Source organism: Pyxicephalus adspersus, chromosome 8 (genome assembly GCF_032062135.1).
Source record: "Pyxicephalus adspersus chromosome 8, UCB_Pads_2.0, whole genome shotgun sequence".
Classification (NCBI taxonomy): Eukaryota; Metazoa; Chordata; class Amphibia; order Anura; family Pyxicephalidae; genus Pyxicephalus; species Pyxicephalus adspersus.
This window is the reverse complement of record NC_092865.1, coordinates 23,306,199-23,330,194: the sequence shown is the minus strand read 5'-3', so window position 1 is coordinate 23,330,194 and position 23,996 is coordinate 23,306,199. Positions and strand designations below refer to the sequence as shown.

Below are 23,996 nucleotides of genomic sequence, written 5' to 3'. Positions count from 1 at the left end.
AACCATTTGATCCAAACAATCCAAATGCTGGGCGAAGGCCATCTGGTAGACCACAAACACCTGGTTCCAAGCAGCCTCGTAATCCCAAAAAACCATCAGATGGAAGCTCGCCGAGTGACGAAGATGACCAACCATTTGATCCAAACAATCCGATAAGTGGACAAAGGCCATCTGGTAAACCGAAAACACCTGGTTCCAAGCAGCCTCGTGATCCCAATAAACCATTGAAAGGCAGCTCGCCGAGTGATGAAGTCAACAAACCATTTGATCCAAACAATCCAAATGCTGGGCAAAGGCCATCTGGTAGACCAAAAACACCTGGTTTCAAGGAATATCGTGATCCAAAAAAACCATTAGATGGCGGCGGCTCACCAAGTGACGAAGATGACCAACCATTTGATCCAAACAATCCAAATGCTGGGCGAAGGCCATTTGGTAGGCCGAAAACACCTGGTTTCAAGGAAACTCGTGATCCAAAAAAAACATTAGATGACGGCAGCTCTCCAAGTGACGAAGATGAACAACCATTTGATCCAAATAATCCAATAAGTGGACGAAAGCCATCTGGTAAACCGAAAACACCTGGTTCAAAGCAGCCTCGTGATCCCAAAAAACCATCAGAAGGCACCTCGCCGAGTAACGAAAACAAACCATATGATCCAAACAATCCAAATGCAGTGCCAAGGCCATCTGGTAGACCGAAAACACCTGGTTTCAAGGAACCTCATGACCCAAAAAAACCATCAGAAGGCAGCTCGCCAAGTGACGAGGACAACAAACCATTTGATCCAAACAACCCAAATGCTGAGCGAAGGCCACCTGGTAGACAGAAAACACCTGGTTTCAAGGAACCTCGTAACCCAAAAAAACAATTAGATGGCGGCGGCTCACCAAGTGACGAAGATGACAAACCATATGATCCTAACAATCCAAATGCTGGACGCAGGCCATCTGGTAAACCGAAAACACCTGGTTCCAAGCAGCCTCGTGATCCCAAAAATCCATCAGAAGGCGGTTCCCCGAGTGACGAAGACAGCAAACCATATGATCCAAACTATCCAAATACTGAGCGAAGGCCATCTGGTACACCGAAAACACCTGGTTTCAAGGAACCTCATGACCCAACAAAACCATTAGATGGCGGTGGCTCACCAAATGACCAAGACGACAAACCATATGATCCAAACAATCCAAATAGTGGACGAAGGCCATCTGGTAAACCGAAAACACCTGGTTCCAAGCAGACTCGTGATCCCAGAAAACCATCAAAAGGCAGCTCGCCGAGTGATGAAGTCAACAAACCATATGATCCTAACAATCCAAATGCTGGGCTAAGGCCATCTGGTAGACTGCAAACACCTGGTTTCAAGGAACCTCGTGATCCCAAAAAACCATCAGATGGAAGCTTGCCGAGTGACGAAGATGACCAACCATTTGATCCAACCAATCCCATAAGTGGACGAAGGCCATTTGGTAAACCGGAAACACCTGGTTCCAAGCAGCCTCGTGATCCCAAAAAACCTTCAGAAGGCAGCTCGCCGAGTGATGAAGTCAACAAACCATTTGATCCAAAGAATCCAAATGCTGGGCAAAGGCCATCTGGTATACCAAAAACACCTGGTTTCAAGGAACCTCGTGATCCAAAAAAACCATTAGATGGCGGCAGCTCACCAAGTGAGGAAGATGACCAACCATTTGATCCAAACAATCCAAATGCTGGGCGAAGACCACTTGGTAGACCGAAAACACCTGGTTTCAAGGAACCTGGCGATCCAAAAAAAACATTAGATGGCAGCGGCTCACCAAGTGACGAAGATTACCAACCATTTGATCCAAATAATCCAATAAGTGGACGAAAGCCATCTGGTAAACCAAAAACACCTGGTTTCAAGGAACCTCGTGATCCCAAAAAACCATCAGATGGCAGCTCGCCGAGTGACGAAGATGACCAACCATTTGATCCAAACAACCCAATAAGTGGACGAAGGCCATCTGGTAAACCGAAAACACCTGGTTCCAAGCAGCCTCGTGATCCCAAAAAACCATCAGAAGGCAGCTCGCCAAGTGACGAAGACAACAAACCATTTGATCCAAATGCTTGGCAAAGGCTATCTGGTAGACCAAAAACACCTGGTTTCAAGGAACCTCATGATCCAAAAAAACCATTAGATGGCGGCGGCTCACCAAGTGACGATGATGACCAACCATTTGATCCAAACAATCCAATAAGTAGACGAAGGCCATCTGGTAGACCGAAAACACCTGGTTTCAAGGAACCTCATGACCTAAAAAAAACATTAGATGGCGGCGGCTCGTCAAGTGACGAAGATGACAAACCATATGATCCAAACAATCCACGTAGTGGACGAAGGCCATCTGGTAAACCGAAAACACCTGGTTCCAAGAAGCCTCGTGATCCCAGAAAACCATCAGAAGGCAGCTCGCCAAGTGACAAAGACAACAAACCATATGATCCAAACAATCCAAATGCTGGGCAAAGGCCATCTGGTCGACCAAAAACACCTGGTTTCAAGGAACCTCGTGACCCAAAAAAACCATTAGATGGGGGCGGCTCACCAAGTCAGGGAGATGACAAACCATATGATCCAAACAATCCAAATAGTGAACGATGGCCATCTGGTAAACCAAAAACACCTGGTTCCAAGCAGCCTCGTGATCCCAAAAAAACATCAGAAGGCAGCTCACCGTTTGAGGAAGACAACAAACCATTTGATCCAAACAATCCAAATGCTGAGCGAAGGCCATCTGATAGACCAAAAATACCTGGTTTCAAGGAACCTCGTGATCCAAGAAAAACATCAGATGGAAGCTCGCCGAGTGATGAAGTCAACAAACCATTTGATCCAAACAATCCAAATGCTGGGCGAAGGCCATCTGGTAGACCGCAAACACCTGGTTTCAAGGAACCTCGTGATCCCAAAAATCCATCAGATGGAAGCTCACCGAGTGATGAAGATGACCAACCATTTGATCCAAACAATCCAATAAGTGGACAAAGGCCATCTGGTAAACGGAAAACACCTTGTTCCAATCAGCCTCCTAATCCCAAAAAATCATCAGATGGCCGCTCACCGAGTGATGAAGACAACAAACCATATGATCCAAACAATCCAAGTGCTGGGAGAAGGCCATCTGGTAGACCGAAAACACCTGGTTTCAAGGAACCTCTTGATCCAAAAAAACCATCAGAAGGCGGCACACCAAGTGACGAAGACGACAAACCATATGATCCAAACAATCCAAATAGTGGGCGAAGGCCATCTGATAGACCAAAAACACCTGGTTTCAAGGAGCCTCGTGATCCAAAAAAAACATCACATGTAGGTACTCCAACTGACCCAAATAAACGACCAGGAAGTAGAAGACCTATTGGAAAAGACCGAGGACCACATGATGATTCGCCGAGTGATGAAAACGACCAACCATTTGATCCAAACAATCCGAATAGTGGACGAAGGCCTTCTGGTAACCCTAAACCACAATCTGATGGCCACAAACCAAATGAGCCAACCAAAAAACCTGGTAGTAAGACACCCACTGGAAAAGATCAAACACCAGATGATGACTCATCAAGTGGCGAAGACATCCAACCATTTGACCCAAATAATGCAAATGTTGGGCAAAGGCAAACTGGTAATACAAAAACACCTGGTTCCAAGGATCCAAGCAAAAAACCTGGAAGTAGGAAACCAGCTAGAATAGATCAAGGACCAAATAAAGATTCCCCAAGTGATGAAGACCAGCAACAGGATCAGAACAATCCATATAGTGGAAGAAGACCATCTGGTAAACAGAAAACACCTGTTTCTAAGCAGCCTCATGATCCAAACCAACTATTTGATGAAAGCAAACCAACTGATCTAAACAAACAACCTGGAAGTAGGAAGCCAATTGATAAAGACCAAAGTCCAGATGAAGACTCATCAAGTGATGAAGATGAGCAGCCACTGTATCCAAGAAATCCAAATGATGGGCAATGGCCATATGTTAAACCAAAAAAACCCGCAAGCAAACAGCTACAAGATCCATGGCAACCTTCGGATGGACGCAAACCAAAAGATCCAAATAAAAAACCTAGTACATATCAGCCAACTGGAAAAGACAGATCACCCAAAAGTCCTGGTATTAGGCAGCCAATAGACAAAAACAAAGACAAAATGAGGACTCAATTGATGAAGAGAATCAACCAATTGATTCAAGCTAAACAACCTAAACAGCGAAGGCCAGCAAGTGAACCTGAAAGATCTGACACTGAGCCAACTGTAGATGATGATCAATCATCTGAAAATTTGTTGCCACCTACTACCAAATCTTCACATGATACACCTCAACGTTCAAATGGACGCAAACCATCTTATCCCAACAAGAAACGTGGTAAAAGACAGCCACCTAGAAATGTTCAAAGACCAAATGAGGATTTTCCAAGTAACGAAGACCAAAGACCTGGTACTAGACACCCCACCTCAAAAACAAAAGACCAAATTGGTGATATGTTGAAGATGATACGCCGCAAGATCCTAACCAATCAACTTAAGAAGCTAGGTCTAACTGGTGAACCCCAAAGTACCCGTACAAAACCTACTCTAGGAGATTATGAAAATTTTGTGCCTGTTGAACAATATCCAAATCAACCTGCAAATAGACACGAACCAACTAATTCAAAACAAATCCCTACTAGAAAGCCAAACAATATGCTTAAAGACCTGTTAAACCTTAGCCGATTGCTAAAGTTAATCAACCACTTGATCAATACCTGTCAAGCTAAGACACATAGTTTAGCTGATAAACCAGAAAATCTTAGTACTTCGCAACCTGTTGATGATCCAAAATCTGGTGAAAAGTTGCCAAGAAATGTTGGAATACAGCCACATGATGTAAGTCAACCTTCTGATGGACGCAAACCGAATGATCCACACAAAAATCCTGGTACTAGACAGCCAACTGAAAAGAACCAAAGCCCCAATGAAGATTCACCAAGTGCTCTGGAAGAGGGACCACTGGATCCAAGCAAACAAAACGAGGGGCGAAAGCCTACTGATAAACCCCAAACACCTGGTACCAAGCACACTTATGATCTAAACCAACAATTTGATGGACATAAATCAACTGATCCTAACACAAAACCTGGAAGTAAAAAGTCAACTGGTAAAGATCAAAGCAAGAATGAAGACCATCCACGAGATCCAAGTCAACCTTTAGATGGACACAAACCAACTGATGTAAGCGGCAAACATGGCACTAAACTCCCAGATGATGAAGACAAAAGACCAGATGAAGATTCACCAAGTGATGAAAAAGAGAGGCCACTGGATCTAAGCAAACAAACTGATGGACAAACACCAGCTGGTAAACCCCAAAGACCTGGTATTAGGCGACCTGATGAAAAGTTAGCACCTGGTGAAAATCAGCCATATTATCCGGATCATCACTCAAAGGGATACAAACCAACTGATTTAGGCCAAGCTGGTAAACCCCAAACACCTGGTACTAAAGGGCTTCGTGGTCCAAATCAACATTTAGATGAACACAAACAAACTGATCCAAGCAAACAAGATCAGCAACTTGATCCAAACAAACCAAATGATGGGCAAAAGCCACATGCTAATCCCCAAACACCTGGTACCAAGCACTCTCATGACCCAAACCATCAATCAGATGGACATAAACCAATTGATTCCAACACACAACCTGGAAGTAGGAAGCCCACTGGAAAATACCACAGAAAGAATGAAGATCCACCAAGTGATAATGAAGACCAGACACTTGATCCAAACAAACCAAATGATGGACAAAGGCCACCTGGTAAACCCCAAACACCTGGTAGCAAACAATCACAATATCCCAGTCATCCTTTAGATGGACACAAATCAACTGATGTAAGCAACAAACAAAGCGCTAAACTGCCAGCTGATGAAGACAAAAGACCAGATAAAAACTTACCAAATAATGAAACTGAGCAATCAGTGGAACCAAGGAAACAAATTGATGGGCAAAAACCAACTGGAAAATCCCAAAGACCTGGTATTAGGCAACCTGATGAAAAGTTAGCACCTGGTGGAAATCAGCCACATTATCCAGATCAGCCCTCAAATGGACACAAACCAACAGATTTAGGCAAAACTAGTAAACCCCAAACACTTGGTACTAAAGAGCCTCATGATCCAAATAAACCTTTGGATGGACAGCAGCCAACTGATCCACTGAATCCAAGCAAACAAAATGATGGGCAAACGCCACCCCAGGGACGCGGTATTAACCGACCTGATGAAAAGTTAGCACCTGGTGGAAATCAGCCATATCATCCAAATCATCCCTCAAATGGACACAAACTGACTGATTTAGGCCAAGCTGGTAAACCTCAAACAGCTGGTACTAAAGAGCCTCATGATCCAAAGCAACATTTGGATGAACACAAACCAACTGATCCAAGCAAACAACCTGGAAATAGGAAGCCAACTGGGAAGGACCACAAACCCGATAAAGATCTACCATATGATGTAGAAGAGAGGCCATTGGATCCAAGCAATCAATATGATGGGCAAAAGCCACATGGACAATCCCAAAGACCTGGTATTAAGCTACCTGAGGAAAAGCTAGCGCCTCTGGGAAAGCAGCCACATTATCCAGATCAGAACTCAGATGGACACAAACCAAATGATCTGAACAAAAAACATGGGGCTAAACAGCCAACTGGAAAAGACTATAGTCCAGCTGAAGACTCCCCAAATGATAAATCAGAGCAGCCACTGCATCCAAACAAGCAAACTGATGGAAAAACTCCAACCAGAAAACCCAAATTACCAGGCATTAAGCAAACAGATGAAAATTTGCGTCCTGGTGAAACTCAGGCAAATAATTCAAATCAGCCCTACAATGCAAACAAATTATCGTATCCAAACAAAAAACAGGGTATGACACAACCAACTGGAAAAGACCACACACACATAGATAAAGACCTACCAAGTGGTGAAAGGGACCAACAGCTTGATCCAAGTAGACCAATTGATGGGCGAACGCCAGCTGGTAAACCCCAAACACCTGGTAGCAAACATCCATATCAGTTAACCAGAAAAGACCAAAGACTAGATGAAAACTCACCAAGTGAAGAATTAGACTGGACTCTGAATCCAAAAAAACAAACAGATGGGAAAAGGCTAACTGAAAAACCCCAAAAATCTGGTACTAAGTAATCAGATGATTGATGATATTGATGATTGTTTTTACCTATAACTGTATGAGTTGTTTACATATCTTTGTAAGTTTAATGTTTATATATCTTAAGCTATAAGCTATATCTGTATATGGTTCTATACAGGACTTTACAACGTTCATAAAACCAATACCATTAGTGCTACGCTTTCACCATATTCACCGCCCTTCTTTAGGCATATTTTCAGATATAAATTTGATATCAAAGTGCATGTGTAATCAACATCTTTGCATTTTGTCTGTAATCACATTATTATCACATTGTGGTTTATGTACAAGATTTACCTAACGTTTATCCACAATTTACATCAAATTGGAATCAATAAGAAAATGTGTGAATCAACTTATACACATGATCCATACATTTATGTAATTTATATATTTATAAACAATTCACTTGTAAATTCGAAGTAAATTCTTTCAATAATGGCTTGAAAACATAGCATTTACAAATGTGATTGCTGTGCACTTTTGATTGGCCACTAGTTGGCAGAATGAGTCATTGTTTTATTAGGCATTAAAAGAAAAAAATGTAGCATTTGAACAACTGTCAGTGAACTTTCAGAGCAATTAGCACGTGCTCAGACTATATTACATTATGTACAAATATGAAGCAAGCTATGAAACAGCTTTTAAAAAATCCATCCCTGATCACTCTAGTAGAAATGGTCAAAACAGTTAGATTTTTTGACCATTTTCATTAACCATCTCTTCACTCTGTCTGCATGTAAAGCGATAAATTCTGAAAAAGCGCAACAAAATACATGTTAAAGATGTTTTGCAAAGTACCCAAGAATATCATTATTATTATTGTTTTTTATTAACAGAAAATACAGATGAAATAAGTCTGCCAGAAGGTAAGCTTTCAGTTAGAGAAGATGCTCAAATAAAATAAAATTATTGCCTTGTGAATATTTTTTTTTTTTTTAAATGTAAAAAAAAAATATCTAATCTGTTTGCATTCAAGCAGAGCTATAGTTCCGTTTGCAAGCTCTACTAATAGGCAGCTCTTTATTGCAGAGGTACCTCCTCTGCAATAAAGGATACTTACCTAGGTATCTCAACTGAATGAAAAGATAAATTGAAAGTCACAGACTTTTTTTTTTTCTGCTAAGCCTTTAGGCTGGTGCTGTCCAAATCCTGTTCTTGAATGTTACGTACAGGCTAGGATTTTCATAAAGACTCAGTAATTTTCTGCCTTTTTTTTTAACCATACCTCACTAAATGTACTGCTGCCTACGGTACTACTGCTGTAATGTGTTAATGCTGTCAACTGCTCTATTGATTCATTCAAGTGTGAATAATAATAATATTAATTATAAATCTGCTTTATGGCAAGTTGGCAAGGTGTCAGCAACAGTGACTTTCTTCGCTTGCTTGCATTTTGGAATGTGTGTCTTTAAAAGTGCACAGAGACATAAAAGGTTGGAGTTGTTTTACTAAAAAGGTGAAAATAGTCACTTAGCAAAACAAATGTTTATATTGGCTTTGTGACTAGTATAGTAAGGCAAAGTTATGTTTACTTTTGAATGTTTAGTAATGTCCAAGATAAACACTTAATGTCCAAGATAAAAACAATGTACACCATCAGATTAGTTTACATTAGGTTTAAATTATTTCTGTTTAGAGCATTGGTAGACCAGCAATCCTAACTTTGGTTGCAATTTACCAGCAACATGAACAGTAGAACGGATACCTACTTTTACAGTCACTTCCTTGCTGGATGAAACCCTGAATCCCTCTGACTGTTGGATCAATGGCTTGCTGGTCCAGTCAATGTCAATAAGCATTGTTTACAAAGGGGTGCTGAGAAGTTCCTGGCTGTGCCCAGAAAGAAGAGAGCCAGAGTTATCAACATATTCGCCCCTGAGACTGATGCACTTGGTACAGCTTAGTTGCAGCTTTCTAGACCGTTCAGATAAAAGTCATTTGGTTGGGCCACAAACCAGCTCTCTTTGACGTCAGAAATGTCCTCAAAACGTTGCCCCTTCAGGTGTTTCTTCAAATTTGAGAATAGATAATAGTCCAAAAGGGCCAGGTTAGGTAAGTGGGGGGATGATGGACCAATTGGAAACCCAGGGTGTTCAATTTGGCAGCCACAACATTGGACGTGTGTAGAGGCGCATTGTCCTTTGGTCATCTTTCCACGGCGTTTCGTCTTAATTGGCTTCTTCAGCTGGTCCAGGAGGTTAGCATAATACTTTCCCATGATACTAGAGCCCTGAGGTAGGTAGTCCACCAATAGAAAACCGTCTTTGTCCCAGAAAACGGACGCCATTACTTTTTTGACCGATTTCTGGGTTCAGAACTTTTTTGGCCACGGTGACCCGCTGTAGCGACATTCCTTTGACTGTTCCTTGGTTTTAGGATTAGGTTTTAACTCCAATGATGTAAAACTTGCCTGTGCCTCTGCCATCACAGGTTCTCACTAAAAGAAAAAACAGTTTTAAGAATCACAAAGACCTGATATTACATACCTGTTACATACTAAGATATTAGGCTGTCATATGCCCCCACACTCATTTTTCTATTACATCTGGAAGGGGGCAAAGCCAGGAACTTCTCGACACCCTCCCATATCTGCCCTCCTAGAGATCCTGGTACTGGTTTGTGGCCATTTGCATAGTCCTGTTAAGGAATGATCAGGGAGGGTGGCTTTATTGCTTGCTGACAGTATTGACATCAGTTAGCTCTGGATAAACTTATTTAAACATTACCCATTCAACCAATAAAACACCAACTCCAGAAAAAAGCATGTTGGGCAACTTTAGCTCTTTTGCACACAAATGTTATTTAGGATGTTCAGAATGCTGTGGGTTAAAAACAATGTCACATTGTAACATTGTACCATACATTTTTTGAAATGCCAAAGTAGAGCTCACTCCTTTCTAAAGAGAGATACCTAAAACTGCACATTGCGAGAACCTATTTTGGTATGCAATTAGAACTACCATACACACTAAACAACAGCTGTAGAATAATCCTATGCTGTAGTCTTCTATCCAAATTTATATCCACTGTTTTCATTGTCATTTTTATTTTTTATTCTCACAGTTGAAGCAACTTGTTTTACTACTGCAAATGATATACCTGATCCAGTTGCAATGTAAGTCTGATATTTAAAAGCGTGTTAACACAAAAACCTAAATATGGATATATGATGCTGCCTTTCTGACAATAATAATATTGTAATGCTAGAAAGAGATGTCATTACCTGTGTAGGGTTACTTTACTAGAGAAAAATGAAGGATTCTCTTAGAATACCCAAGTCATGTAAAAGGAACACATACCTCAATGATTTAAGCCCGATACACACATGGCAATTGTTATTATGACATTCTTACTATATAAAAAGCTTGTAAGCTCAACCTAAAGATTCTGATATGTACAGTAGAGCTTCACTTCTACGGTCACGGTATACCAAGACAGTGTGCTTGCAGTAAATATTTGGTGATTGTCACATTTACTGCGCTATGGATATGTTTCTAAATATTCTCTGAAACAGAATTTTATTTTTAGTACCAAGAAAGTTGTAATAGGTTTAACTATTAAAAATATTTTTAAAAATATACTTTATAATTAACATTTTGTGTATGATTTCCTAATAATATGAAAGCTGATGTTACAGCTTTGATTTGATTAGCAGCTTTTTCAGACTTTTTTATAGGTTAGTTGTAAAATACAGACATTCCTCATTTACCAACTTACCGTTTATCAATTGCCCATACTTACAAACAATTCTCCAACACTTATACTATGCTAGAACAATACAGTGTATGGCAACGTGGCATCTCAATCTTCTCAACTTTATACTCGGTACTGTGAACTTTTCCACATGCTCTGTCTTTGATTCAAGTCATGAAGGCTGTCTGTAATCCTGACACTGACAAGAGCTTCATGCTGGCAGCTCTGCAGACTGGCTTTTTACTGTGCTCCTCACTTAATGACCAATTCATGTAATGGTCAAATCATAGGAACAGATCTTGGTCATTAGGCTCCCCCCACCTATTGAGTACTGCTTCCTCCACCTCTTGGATCATAAGCTCTTCGGGGCAGGGTCCTCTCCTTCCTTATTACATTGTCTGCATCTGTCTGGTATTTGCCTATTTAATGTACAGTGCTGAAAAATATGTAGAGGCTATATAAATAATGCTTATAATTATCATTATTATTATTATTATTATTATTATTATTATTATTATTATTAATAATAATTAGGTGAGGAATATCTGTAGATAGATTTCAGATTACAAAGACTACTTAATGACTGATATATGCACCTATGATATTAAAGGGGTAAAGCAGAGTAAATATTCTAGTAATATTCTCTGAGTATTTACTTTTTAGGCACAATGCAAGTGCAGTGCACATATGACTTTTGTTTAGTTTACTTGGCATTTCTCTGTGTTTTCGCATAAGAGAGCCAACCCTACATTGTTTTCATTGTAAATATTGTATTACCTCACTTATATGGTATGTAAGTATTCATACTAAATATATTTTGAAGTTTAGCCATTCAAAACCCCAGTCTTTTCTTTTTGTTTTTGTTTTACAAATGACTGAATCACTAACAAATTCAGTTTTTTAAAATGACCAAACTCCAGTGTCTCAATGCTTATCATACTCCACAAGCTTGCAACAGGATATTTATGCACAAACATGCTTGTATTAGCACCTTGTACACATATACTCTTAGATTGTAAGCTCCTCTGGGCAGTGTCCTCTACTCCTGCGTCACTGTCTGTATCTGTCTGTCATTTGCAACCCCTATTTAATGTACATGCGCTGCGTAATATGTTGGCGCTATATAAATACTGTTTATTATTAATAATCCACAACGTCCTTTGCTAATGTGTGTGAATGCATGGGTTCAAGTGTATAATAACAAAAAACATTTGAGTTGGATTTCAATGGGTGGATTTTTAAGCCTCTGGAGATTTCCAGTGTAGGTTTCTCCGAAGCAAAGAGAAATCCTCCCTTCAGTGTATATACACTTTTCAATGTTTTTAACAGATTTAATGTAGATTTGTTAAAAACATTAATGTGTAAAATTCTATAAAAAACTATGGCACACTCACGCGATATCTGGTCAAAATAATAATTGAACAGTCTTTAAATGTGCATAGCTCTGTATAGGTTCAAGCATTCCAAATAAAATTTTATCAGATTTCTGCCGAAATTTAATTGATATTCATTGATGGGAACAGACAATTCAGGTAAGCAATCTATATCAGGGATAAGCAACTGTGAGGTATTGTAGGTAACATCGTAGGCATAGTAACCTTTAATACAAGTGTGCTTTAATATGCTTAAAGCACACTTTAATATGCTAGTCTTGTAGAACTATGAATAAGTTGCATTCTGAGAATTGTTTTGACTTTATTGCCTGTCTGTAAAATCTAAAAACCATATACCAGTTTATAAGAATAAACTGTAATTGTATTAAATCGATGATGTAATGATATATTTGTGTGTACTTTTTAGAATTCATTGTTCTGAAGGATGTCATAAAGTGAATGCTCATGTCTGGGGATCTAAACAATACACTGGGGTAAGATATACACATATATTATGAAACAATGCAATAGCACATTGCTTTTTTCCTTTTTTTAAATAATTTGTGTTTAATGGCAAAAACATACCTCTAAAAAAAATCTGTAGCATCTTGCTTTGCTCACATCTTGTGATATGGTGACAACACTTCCAGCTTCTGTCTGAATTCCCTGGTTCCACAAAATGCATCCTCTAAGTCAGGGGTCAGCAAACTTTTTTGGCTACTAGGCCATTTTAGAAGGTCAAGAAGGCACACTAGGCCGGACACCCTCTTGAGTCCCGAGCTGATGGCTCCACCCCCCACCAGGAAAGCCCCTGAAGGGAAATCCCTTACCTCCGCAATGCATACAGAGGAAAGGAAATGTCCCCCTACCCCGGCGGCGGATGTGTGAACGCCCGCCGCGGTAAACAGGAAAGGGAGGCATAACAAGGAGGCCTAAGAGCCACATGCGGCTCCAGAGCCGCGGGTTGCCGACCCCTGCTGGCCGGGATTTGGCCGGATGGACCAGGGGGGCGTTAGGCCGGAACAGACTACTGACTAGGCCGTATCTGGCCTAAAGGCCAGAGTATACCTACCCCTGCTCTAAATCAATGCTCTAATCTAAATCACTTAGTCTTATCTAAAGGGATGCAGAACTTCACTTCCAAGTGTACCATGAAAGAATGAATCCCTGGCATTCCTGCAGATGTGCATGTTGTTACCTATACAATGGCATGGATTTAATAAATCTTTCTTAGACTGTATCATAGTAGAACCTAAGTAATTGAATAGACTTGAATGGATGAAAATGAAAATATTTGCCTACTAATAGCAAATGATTCTTTAGAAATCCATTCCAGGTTTGCTGGTTCATCCAGGTTGCCCCAAGATAGTCCATCTTCTCCAGTCTTGGAGAGTTTGAATAAATCAGGTTCAATGATTATTAGCTGCGTTTAAACAAAAAGGGGTGTTAGGCAAAAAATCTTTCTTAATACCCTCACCTTTGGAGGTAGGGGATGTGTTGGTCAAAATGTATTTACTGTGCTTCTGGATAGCTAGGAAAACATGAGATAATCCTACCTGCTATACATTTTACATATAAAAAAGCAAGGTAAGCATTTTTTCAAGAGACTTAGGTTAGAAACATTTATTTACCAACATAGACATTGAGCCTTTTGTTCTAATTCAATACTAATATTTAAATTACTGTTTACTAATTTCCATCCATTTTTTATCAGCATTCATCAATATGTAAAGCTGCCTGTCACGATGGAATAATTGATGGAAATGGAGGATCAATGATAATGCAGAAAAAGCCAGGTAAAACGTTTTATGAAGGATCAACAAAGAATGAAATAACAACACGCCCTCACGGCCCATCCTTGGAATCATTCATTGTGACCGATTCTTTTGAATTGGAAATCGTTACGTATACTGAACTTTCTTACAACATTCCTCTAAAAGGTAGGCCACTCAGTACATAAGTGCTTGAATGTATGTTGTTATATAATCCATCATGATATTTAAGATGTGATTTTTTTGCAGACCCAGAACAAACTTGGGACTCTATACCAGGTATTTTTCCAACATTTTTAGTGTCTTAAATCTTTCAAATCTTCATAAAACACAGTGTATTAGATAATGTACCACTTTCAGTGTGGCAAAATATATTGAAAGCTGTAGGCCAAGTGTTTTCTACTCCAGTATAAACTGAGATTTTTGTTTTTTACCTGAAAATGTAATTAAAGAAAGAATCTTGGTTTATTCTTCAGCACTGTTTCTTTTGTTTCCTGAAGTGTTCTCTTGCTGTCTGAGTTTCTGACACCTGATATGAGGAGTCACATTTAGCAGTGGCCAATAATATTGCACAAAAAATAATATAAACTGTATCTAAACTCAACATTCTTACTTTACATAGAAGGGTAGACAACCCTTCTATATACAGTAAAAATGTTGGTCTTTTTTTTTTTTTGTGAAAGGGTGCAGCACTGCCCCTTTAAGTCTTGATCGCCGCAGTGATCAAGACATAATGGGATCGCAGAACCACCCGGGATACCTACGTCACACAGCTTGGAAGGCCCTGGCTGCTCCTTCGGAAGGTGCTTTTTTCCTCCTAGGGGAAAGAGATGCTGATCTCACACATGGGCAGTGAGATCGGCTCTTTTTTTTTCCCCCTTCACAGCGGCTTTGTCCCCCAATCTCCCACCTGAGCAGGTGTGAGATCTGGTGATATAGAAAGAATTGCGGAAGAGAGGACTGTAAGTGCCCTGCACTTTATCTGCGTCGGGATGAAGAGAAATCCCAGGACAAGGCGGGACTGGATCGTCGGGAATAAAGGTAAGTGTAATTTTTTTGTTTCTAGTTTAGTTGAGCTTTAGATGCAAGTAACCCTATATTATTCCAAATCAAAAGTACAAAATACTTTACCTCTAAAGAGGGAGGGGGGTTAACAGACTGAGCTCGTGCAATTTTATTTTTTTTTTTTCACAATCCAACTCAAACTTAACTTAAAGCAGATTTTCCAGTCAGAGTATGCTATGTAAGCTATTTCTTAACTGGTTCTAAAACGTACAGCTTGTCTGGTTACTGTTCTGATCCTTTGCCTTTAATACCTTTTTAAATCACTGAACCAGCTCAATGTTCAAGCAAATTGTAACACAACAGTTAGCTTTATGCTTATATTTGGTGTGGGGCTGAAACCACTGGAACCAAAAGATCAGCTTGACATCAAGGTGATTAGCATTCTGTAGTAGGTCTCAGCAATAAGTCCTTTTGGGTGCCTGTTCTTTTTTATGCTTATGATTCCATCCAACAGTCCCTACATTGTGTCCTGCAGTGACGCTGGGACTAGCAGATAGAACCACCTGCATGTTAGTGGGCATCCAGCACTCCTGGGGGTGTGTGTCTGATTCAGAAGCTAGCACAAAATTTTAAGCAAGCTAAATCAAGCAGCTAAATCAAAACAGCTTCTTTAATCCTTTAATGTTGGCCCTAAAATGACATTAAACTACAACCTATAGTGTGGGTAAGGTTTTGTCTGTTTTTTATGCCATATCTCTGTCTTGGAGAATTGTTCTTGTATTCTCTTCTATGCAGTACCATCGGACAGAACATAAGGTGAAAAACTGCACCCATGGGGATACAGACAACCATAAAATCCTTACAGATTGTTATCTTATGATGGTTATCATCTACTTATCATTTTGAATAAATCTTTTTGCTTATATTTTAGTTGAAGCTCACTGTGCAATGACTGCAAAGGAGTTACCTGCACCAACTACAATGTAAGTTTCTTTGCAAAGGTAAAAATATTATAATAGGTTTTATTGACATTGCAGTTCATTACAATATAAATTGGAATGTTACAGATAATGCATCTAATCAGTATGGTAAACCCTATTAATTAAATTATCTCATTTGCTTTATTTTTATCTGTTTTTATCTGTTAAATAACTGCAAAAAATAGCTGTTTTTCTTCCTGAAAAATCCAGTACTTTTCTGTGTATAAAGTCTGTAATGTTGTCTCAAGCAGCCCTGCCCAGTTCATCTCTGTAAGGCTTAGTCTACACGGACTGTTTCCCCAGCGTTTACCCTGAGGCTTTTAAAGCCCTTGTTTGAAAAGTGAATACAATGGGTTAATCTACACCTGGACATTTCCTTGAGGCACGATTATGACATTTATCTTAAACGTCGCTTGCAACGTTTAAAGGATTAAACCGCTGGGTAATGCTGGAAAATGCACAAAACGCGGCTAAACGCTTCCATTGATTTTATTGGGTTATTTTCCCATGGTTACCCATGTTTTCCCACGTTTTGGAGCACTTAATATGCAGATACCGTAAAATGGGTAAGTGTTGTATTCTTAGGACAGCAAATTGTTACTGGGGATCAACAGGTAAAAAAGGAAATAAAAGCTTAAAAAGTACAACATATGCAATACATTTTACTAGTTATAATAAATGAGTTACCTCTTCTATTTTTATTAATTTACTAATTTATTATATTTTACTAATTTATTTCCAGAGTTTGTTGTCCCCAAGGGTGCAATTCTCACAGCTACTTGGTTGAAGGATATCATCCCTTCTCTGATGTAAGTTTGACTTTATCTGTCCTTTTTGCCATCAAATATTGAAAGGAAATATATAAAAAGGAAAAAATAATGATTATTATTTTTTTCATATAAAGTGCTGACATCTTCCATATAACCAACTGCTTCTCAATCTAATTCAAGTCCCTTCCATCCTTTTATGTCAATAACATACTATAATGCCTGTTTGGAGGAAAGCTAATTAACTTATTTTAATAATAATTAATTACAATGGTTTCATGTTTTCATGAGTAATCACACAAGGTCAAATGCTTGTTTCTGCCTTTAAAGCAGGCCTATGCGTGGCCCCGCATTAGACTGTTTTATAGATGCAGGGAATTGTAGTGGCGGTGCTATTTCAGTGAAGAGGGAGTCCCAGCCACGCATAACATTAAGCCCCGCAATGGACTGTTTTCTTGACGCAGGGAATTGTAGTAGCGGTGCTATTTCATTTTTAAGTTTGGCCCACGACTTTGTCTAAGTTTTTAATTGTGGCCCACTGTGTATTTGAGTTTGACAACCCTGCTTTAAAGGATCCTGCATCAAATAGGTCTGTCCCCTCTAGTGTTGCAAAGCTAGTCTGAACTATAAAATTTACTGATGTATGCAAACTAATGTAAGATTTTGCCACCAACAGCATTCTCCAATGTGTGCAGCTGCTATCATTGCTGGGAAAATAAATCCAGAAGGGGGGTATGTTTTTGTACAGAGGAACCTAGAAGAGGAAACATTTGAGTTTCTTGACCTAAATGTTTTTGAGACAACCACACAAAGAGAAGCACCGCATGTTGACCAACAAACAGGTACATTTCTGTTTGATGCATTTTACATTTTTTTTTTATTCTGACATTTTAACATAAAAATTTAAAGAATTCAAACCACCAACAGGTAATTTACAGTATCCCTAACAATTTTATTGTGAAATATATTGTGGACATTTAAAACAGCCTTTAACAGCCATAAATTATAATTCAGTGGATTTGTAGAACTTGCAAATTGCCTCATTATAGTCAACCTACAATGTATAAACTAAAAAAACACAAAGATATGAAGTTTTTTTCAATCTTGACCTTGACAACCAAAATAACCAATATACTAACTACTATCATTTGGCAGGAAATGTTTGTTCCTCCTTCTCCTTCAGATGTCCCATTTCTGGTTTATTTCAACTACAATTCCACCTTTGTTAGAAATAAATTCTCATCTAGGTGATCAATGTATATTGCAAGGATTTTAACATTTTTGCAGATGTATTATTCTGTACTGAACAAAGAGCTGTTTGTTTCACCATGTCGATGTCACATGTCCGGATCACTAAATGTGAAAAAACATGTCTGTGTCTCTTTAAAAGTAATCCTTAAAGATCATTTTTAGAGGCATTCTTTGCAATGATGTAGAAAATTCCTCAAGGCTGGCACATTGCATTACAATTTTGGAACGGTTTTCCAAAACTACAAATTCCAGAAATATAATGGAACGGATATTCATTAATATTTAAAAGTGTCTTGGGTAGAAATTTTATATGCTATGCTCAACCTCATTATTATTTTATTTATTTTTTAAAGCCAGTATAAAGCAAATACAGTAGTGAAAGCATCTGGGAAAGCACAGAGTATTATTTAGATATTATTCTGATTATACCATTTTATTTTATTTTACAAACACAAATTAATACAAATAAAGAAATGTAACTAAACATCATTTGTAACACAAATCACAATCTATCTTGCTTTATATTGTTGGAATTCACTTTGAAATGTTCTACTAGCAGTACTATTTGATGCATCTTTAGCACAACAAACCATGCCAGATAACATTTTATAACTGCTATATATTGACACAACACACACAATAAATATAATTTGTCATTAAAGGTTCATAAAAATAATGCTATTTCAACAAATATAGGGTGATTGAGAAAATGACAGCAAAGATTGTTGATGTGGTTCATGTCTACTATGCCTTTAAAGGAACTCTGTCCCAAGGAATATAAAAGATGCTGATAAGTACAGACAAAGAATGGTGCATACTGCTCTAGCTCTTAGTGTTCTTGGATTTCCGATTTGCTGGGCATTCTAAAAAGTTTAATTGTACTAAGCAAATTGTGTTTTTGGCTTCTCTTCCCCTGCAACCCCAAAGTAACTTGTGTGGTTATAACCTCTGATCTTGTTAATTTGATACTAAGACTAGCTAGTAATGTGGAAGAGGAAGAAAGCTGATACAGGACCAGAGAGGCAGGAAATGTAAATTAAGCCCTGTTTATAAAGATTCTTTTTTTTATAAAAAACATATTCGTATTTTACAGGAGTGAACAGGAATATGATCCCTGGAGGAGGTAATATCTGTATTTTAGTTTCTCTTTTACAGAAATGGTAAAAAGGTATAAGCAGGATAATTAATAAAATTTGTTGTATGTTAACATGTATATTTGTTAATGTTAATGTATATTTGTATATTACAATAATAAAATAGAGTGTTATTAAAATATATTCTTTTAGGTTTCTACATACATCCAAAAGCACATATTATTTCAGTGTAAACAAATTTACAGTAATGAATCATATCTATTTTTTGGAATTGTTTAATGTATTCACTAAACCCAATTTAATGTTCAATTTGCATTTACTAAACATAGAAGTGAGGCCCCTTTAGTGCATTTTCCATAAACTCATCAACATGCATTAGATCACCTTGTTATGAAATATTTTAGTAATAGTATTGCTGTTGAGATTAGATTGCCGAATAAACCCAAATATTTTACAATTAGTTTATTTCCCATTGGTTTGGGGCTGTTAGGCACTTCTAAGGTAAACCAAGACAACATCTATTGTTGTCAGCATGCCTACAGCCTGCAGTCTTTTTATTGAATGTATAGGTACCTTAGCATTTCTCCCTTGCCCAAGCTTAGCAATCTTGGCTCAAACAGGTGGGGAGGAGTTAATGTTGGCCATGGTAGGCTATAGAAACACTGCCCACAGCTGATATTTTCCGAGGCACAATAAATTTTATATGGATATTAAAGTACACAGCCCCTGGCCGTGAAAAAAACACAATCGAATGGTTCCTTTGCCTGCTTTGTACAGTAGCAATCAGTTAGTATTTCCTATACCAACCAAGCATTTAGCAAGGTAAATATCAGTTCAGAATCATTGCCTTATCCAAAAGAAATTTCAAGAAGCACTGTTTTTTAAATTTAAAACGCATTTTGAAATGTCATGACCATAGGGCTTTCTTACTTTTACCAGGAATACCAGTGGATGCATCAGCACAACCAGGTAATATTTTACATTCATATTTCTTCACTGGTTGAACACATAGTAAAAGGTTCCAGACTGCTGCTCTGTCTGACAATACATTGTGCCCGGGTCCTCATTATTAATGGCCCTGCACTGTTCATGTATATTTTTTCATGGTATAGGTTTCTCTGTACTTGCAATTTAACCATTCTGGGTCCGTACACCTGGAACCCTTTTTGTCTGTTGTAATAAGTGCCAGGAACATACCCCCTTCACATTTATGGCCACTAGGGTATTTCAGTCTTTTTATTGGGATTTGTCAAGGCAGATGTTCACTATCCAAGACATGATAGAAGCAGTGAAAGTTTGTGAAACCATCCTTTTCTATTTACATATTCCATGTCCCATGGTTTAAGTGTGAATAATCAAATGACCAGGGTAAAGATGTTAAAACACATAATATATATGTATTCTAAATCTGTACAGTGTTTAGGCACCTGTGAGTAATGTAGGAGAACATTTTTTAATTAAAGGTTTATATTCGTCTTTTGCAGGAATAAATTTTCATGGTAATTATGGAGCTGGTAATATTTAATTCTATAATTTTGCTACATGTAAAACCACATGCTAACTTTCTAGGAGTTATACATTGAAGACACATATGTAGATTATTAAATACAAATAATACCTTTATTTTTATTTTAAATGTATTAAATGCATTTTTTAATTTAGTCAGTTTATGTGCATTTCCTTTGGTATAAGCCTCTTGCAATTCCCTAAAGAACATCCAGACAGGGAGAAGGGGCAGAAATGGAAACCCAGCAGATGTATTCCATGCAAATGTTCAGACAAATAACATGTGGGGGATTATACATTTATAATTATAATAATAATAAACAGGATTTATATAGCGCCAACATATTACACAGCGCTGTACATTAAATAGGGGTTGCAAATGACAGACAGATACAGACCGTGACACAGGAGGTGGAGAGGACCCTGCCCCGAAGAGCTTACAATCTAGGAGAGTGAAAATGAGAATGTTTCTAGGTGATACAAATATATTAATTACAACAAAAACCTTCCATGGAGATCTATAGGTTAAGAAACTCACAAGCAACTTGTGGAGTAACTATTATGACATTTTGTATAAGTCAGAATAGTAAGAAAAACATCAGAAAAGATTCCAAATATCAGAATCTACCTGCACATTGTTTTAAATTCATTATAAGATTACAACATTCTTGAAATATCTTGATCATACAAATTTCTTACTTTTACTAGGAATGCAAATTGATGCACAATCAGGTAATATATATTAATTGGTTGAACAAATACACTAATAAAGGGAGATTTGATTGCTGAGTGATGGAAATGTGGCTGTTCTAAGAAAAATAGGAGATGTAATAAAATGATAATGCAGAGAGGCCCTTTTAAACTCTGCTCCTAGCCTTGACATTATTTGTATGGCTATTAAGTCTGATATTATTAGTGTTATACTTCCCAGTCTAGTTGGGGTAACAGGGAAGCAGCATTAGCGGTTAGATTACAGGGGCAGGAAGTGTTGTTTCCGCCCTAGTTATGTGATAACTTATTCTTTAAACCTGTATTTTTGCATATTACAGGAATAGGCTGGAATATAAACTCTGGAGCAGGTAACAGCTTTGTTTTGTAATTATATTATTTTTTAATACAATTTAGGGGTTGTACATTTGTTTGTTTTTGTATTTTACAGGAAAAATATTGATGTAAACTCTGAAACTATGATGTCTAATATTTAATAGTGAAGAGATATTAAGACTAGCCAGTTCAGTAAAGTAGAAGAGAAGTGGCACATGGTCGTTAGCCTAGTGGTGTACAGGAAATGTAAATGTGACTGTGATTATTGGAGGACCTTGTAAATCCTCATGTTAGCACTTTACAGGACTTAACTGGAAAACAATCCTAAGAGAAGATAATGTTTTTTTTTTCTTTTCTACAGTTTGATTTAGGTTAATTTACTAAGTCATTTTAGCATGTTCACTTAGCAAAGTAAATTTTCACTTATAACTTATCACTCATATAACTTTTTTGACATTTCCTTGCATATGAATGGGTATTCTTTCTAAAGTAAATTTCTACCACATTCAGTGAGATAAATTACCTATCAAAGCAATAATCCATGTTAGGTGAACTGTCTAAATGTCTTTAGTAAATTAAACCAATTGATTTGTATTTTAGTAGTAGTTAGTCACATTCTAGACTTGTTCTCAAATGTTTTTTTTGTTTATGTTGAATACATAACCCAGCATATACAGTCACTAACACTATAACATTTTAATGATAATACCACTAGTTGTTTGTGCAAAACACAATGGTTGCCATCAAGTAAAGGACATGTGACTCATATGTCGAATTGTGCAAATCTGTGCAATGTATAAGCAACCGTGTGAAATGTTGTAAGAAACTTTTTTTTATAAAAGTTTTTTTGTCTTTTACAGGAATGGATTTTGATGCTAATTATGGAGCTGGTAATATTTAGTTATACGTTTTTTCTAAGTCTACCAAAAATTACACATTTTAAACCTCTGCTCTAAATTATTTATTTATAATTTTTTTTTTAAAGAACACTTTCTTACAATCTCCTAAACAACAGTACCCAGGCATGGATTTAAGGGAACAGCACTGGAATCAATATCAAATAATGTGTAATCCACACAAGTTTGCAAACATATAACATGCAGATAGGAGGGATAACCTTATCAGTCTCCTCTTTCACAATTCAGTTGTGTAATTGTTAACTGTAGGTGGTGTTATCCACTTGACTAACCTGTCACAAACAGCAGCCTCTATCTGTACATGTCATGATCATACTAATTTCTTATTTCTACCAGGAATACAAATGGATGTACCCTCACAACCAGGTAATGTTTTATTTGTTAAACATATGGACTAATAAAGCAATGTATAAATACTGACTAATGGAAATATGGCTGTTCTGAATAACATAGGAGCCTATGCATGAAGAAGTGATAACATCATTTTGCAAATTTGAAAGCCATTTTTAATATAATATTTATAAAAATGGCAATCAGATTTTCAGTGGGTTGATTACCATACTGTATTTCCCCTACTGTATTTCCCCTAAATTGACAATTAGGAGCTCCTTTGTCACTTGAATAAATTTACTGATCCCTATTTTTTCTACCCATGATGGCCACTTTAAAAAGTTATAAATGGCCCATCGAATTGTATTGATCCTACATGTACTAGTACTAGGGACTACAGGGGCAAGAAGTATAAATCCTGTCCTGGTTAAAAAATAACCTATTTTATAAAGCTGCATATTTTTATTTTGCAGGTATGAGCTGGGATTCTCCCTCTGGAGCAGGTAATAACTTTTTTTTTACAGATTGGTAAAATAAAACATTGGTGTAGGGGTGAAGCAGTACAGAGCTGTTGGCCTAGTGAGGCAGGAAATATAACTGTGGCCTCCAATATTAGACAATCTTTTTCAACGCTGCATTTTTGTACTTTTGTACAGGAATCAACTGGCAACAGAGGACTGGAGCAGGTAATATTTGTATTTATTTAGCCTATACAAGTATCATCTTAGTGGAGTGGAAGCAACATTACCTGGTTTATCTGGGTAACTTAATCACTTGAATCCAATTAACATGGGATGTGTAAAGACACTTGGCATTTACTTTGTCCAACTTGGTCTTTGGTTGTCCAAGACATGATGTGAAACCACCCTAACATGTTTAGATAGCCCCATTCCAAGGTGCCATATTGTAGGAGTCAGATAATAATTGTTCGAGCAAGATAGCCGAAAAGGTTAACTGTCAATTTGCCAGGGTAGAGCTGTTTATGTATATACATATATATAATACACGTGAGTCAGTACAATGTATAGGCAGCTGTATGTAAT

The 23,996-nt window shown here is 37.8% G+C and overlaps 1 protein-coding gene and 1 long non-coding RNA gene across 2 annotated transcripts in view; both read left to right on the top strand.

Moving 5' to 3' along the window:
• LOC140336578 (uncharacterized) overlaps positions 1–19,259 on the top strand; it is a gene marked incomplete in the record, with an annotated part of 67,384 nt that extends 48,125 nt beyond the window's left edge. Inside the window, 10 exon segments of the mRNA XM_072419785.1 lie at positions 3,479–7,200; positions 8,058–8,087; positions 10,285–10,336; positions 12,715–12,781; positions 14,002–14,227; positions 14,309–14,338; positions 15,996–16,047; positions 16,787–16,853; positions 17,488–17,653; positions 19,156–19,259. Of these exon segments, the coding sequence (XP_072275886.1) occupies positions 3,479–7,200; positions 8,058–8,087; positions 10,285–10,336; positions 12,715–12,781; positions 14,002–14,227; positions 14,309–14,338; positions 15,996–16,047; positions 16,787–16,853; positions 17,488–17,653; positions 19,156–19,226 (4,483 nt within the window).
• Positions 19,260–20,637: 1,378 nt separating this feature from the next.
• LOC140336576 (uncharacterized) lies at positions 20,638–22,990 on the top strand. Its single transcript, XR_011921912.1, has 5 exons — positions 20,638–20,670; positions 21,371–21,394; positions 21,712–21,741; positions 22,567–22,596; positions 22,960–22,990. It is a non-coding gene; the product is annotated as an uncharacterized lncRNA (long non-coding RNA).
• The last annotated feature ends 1,006 nt before the right edge of the window (positions 22,991–23,996 follow it).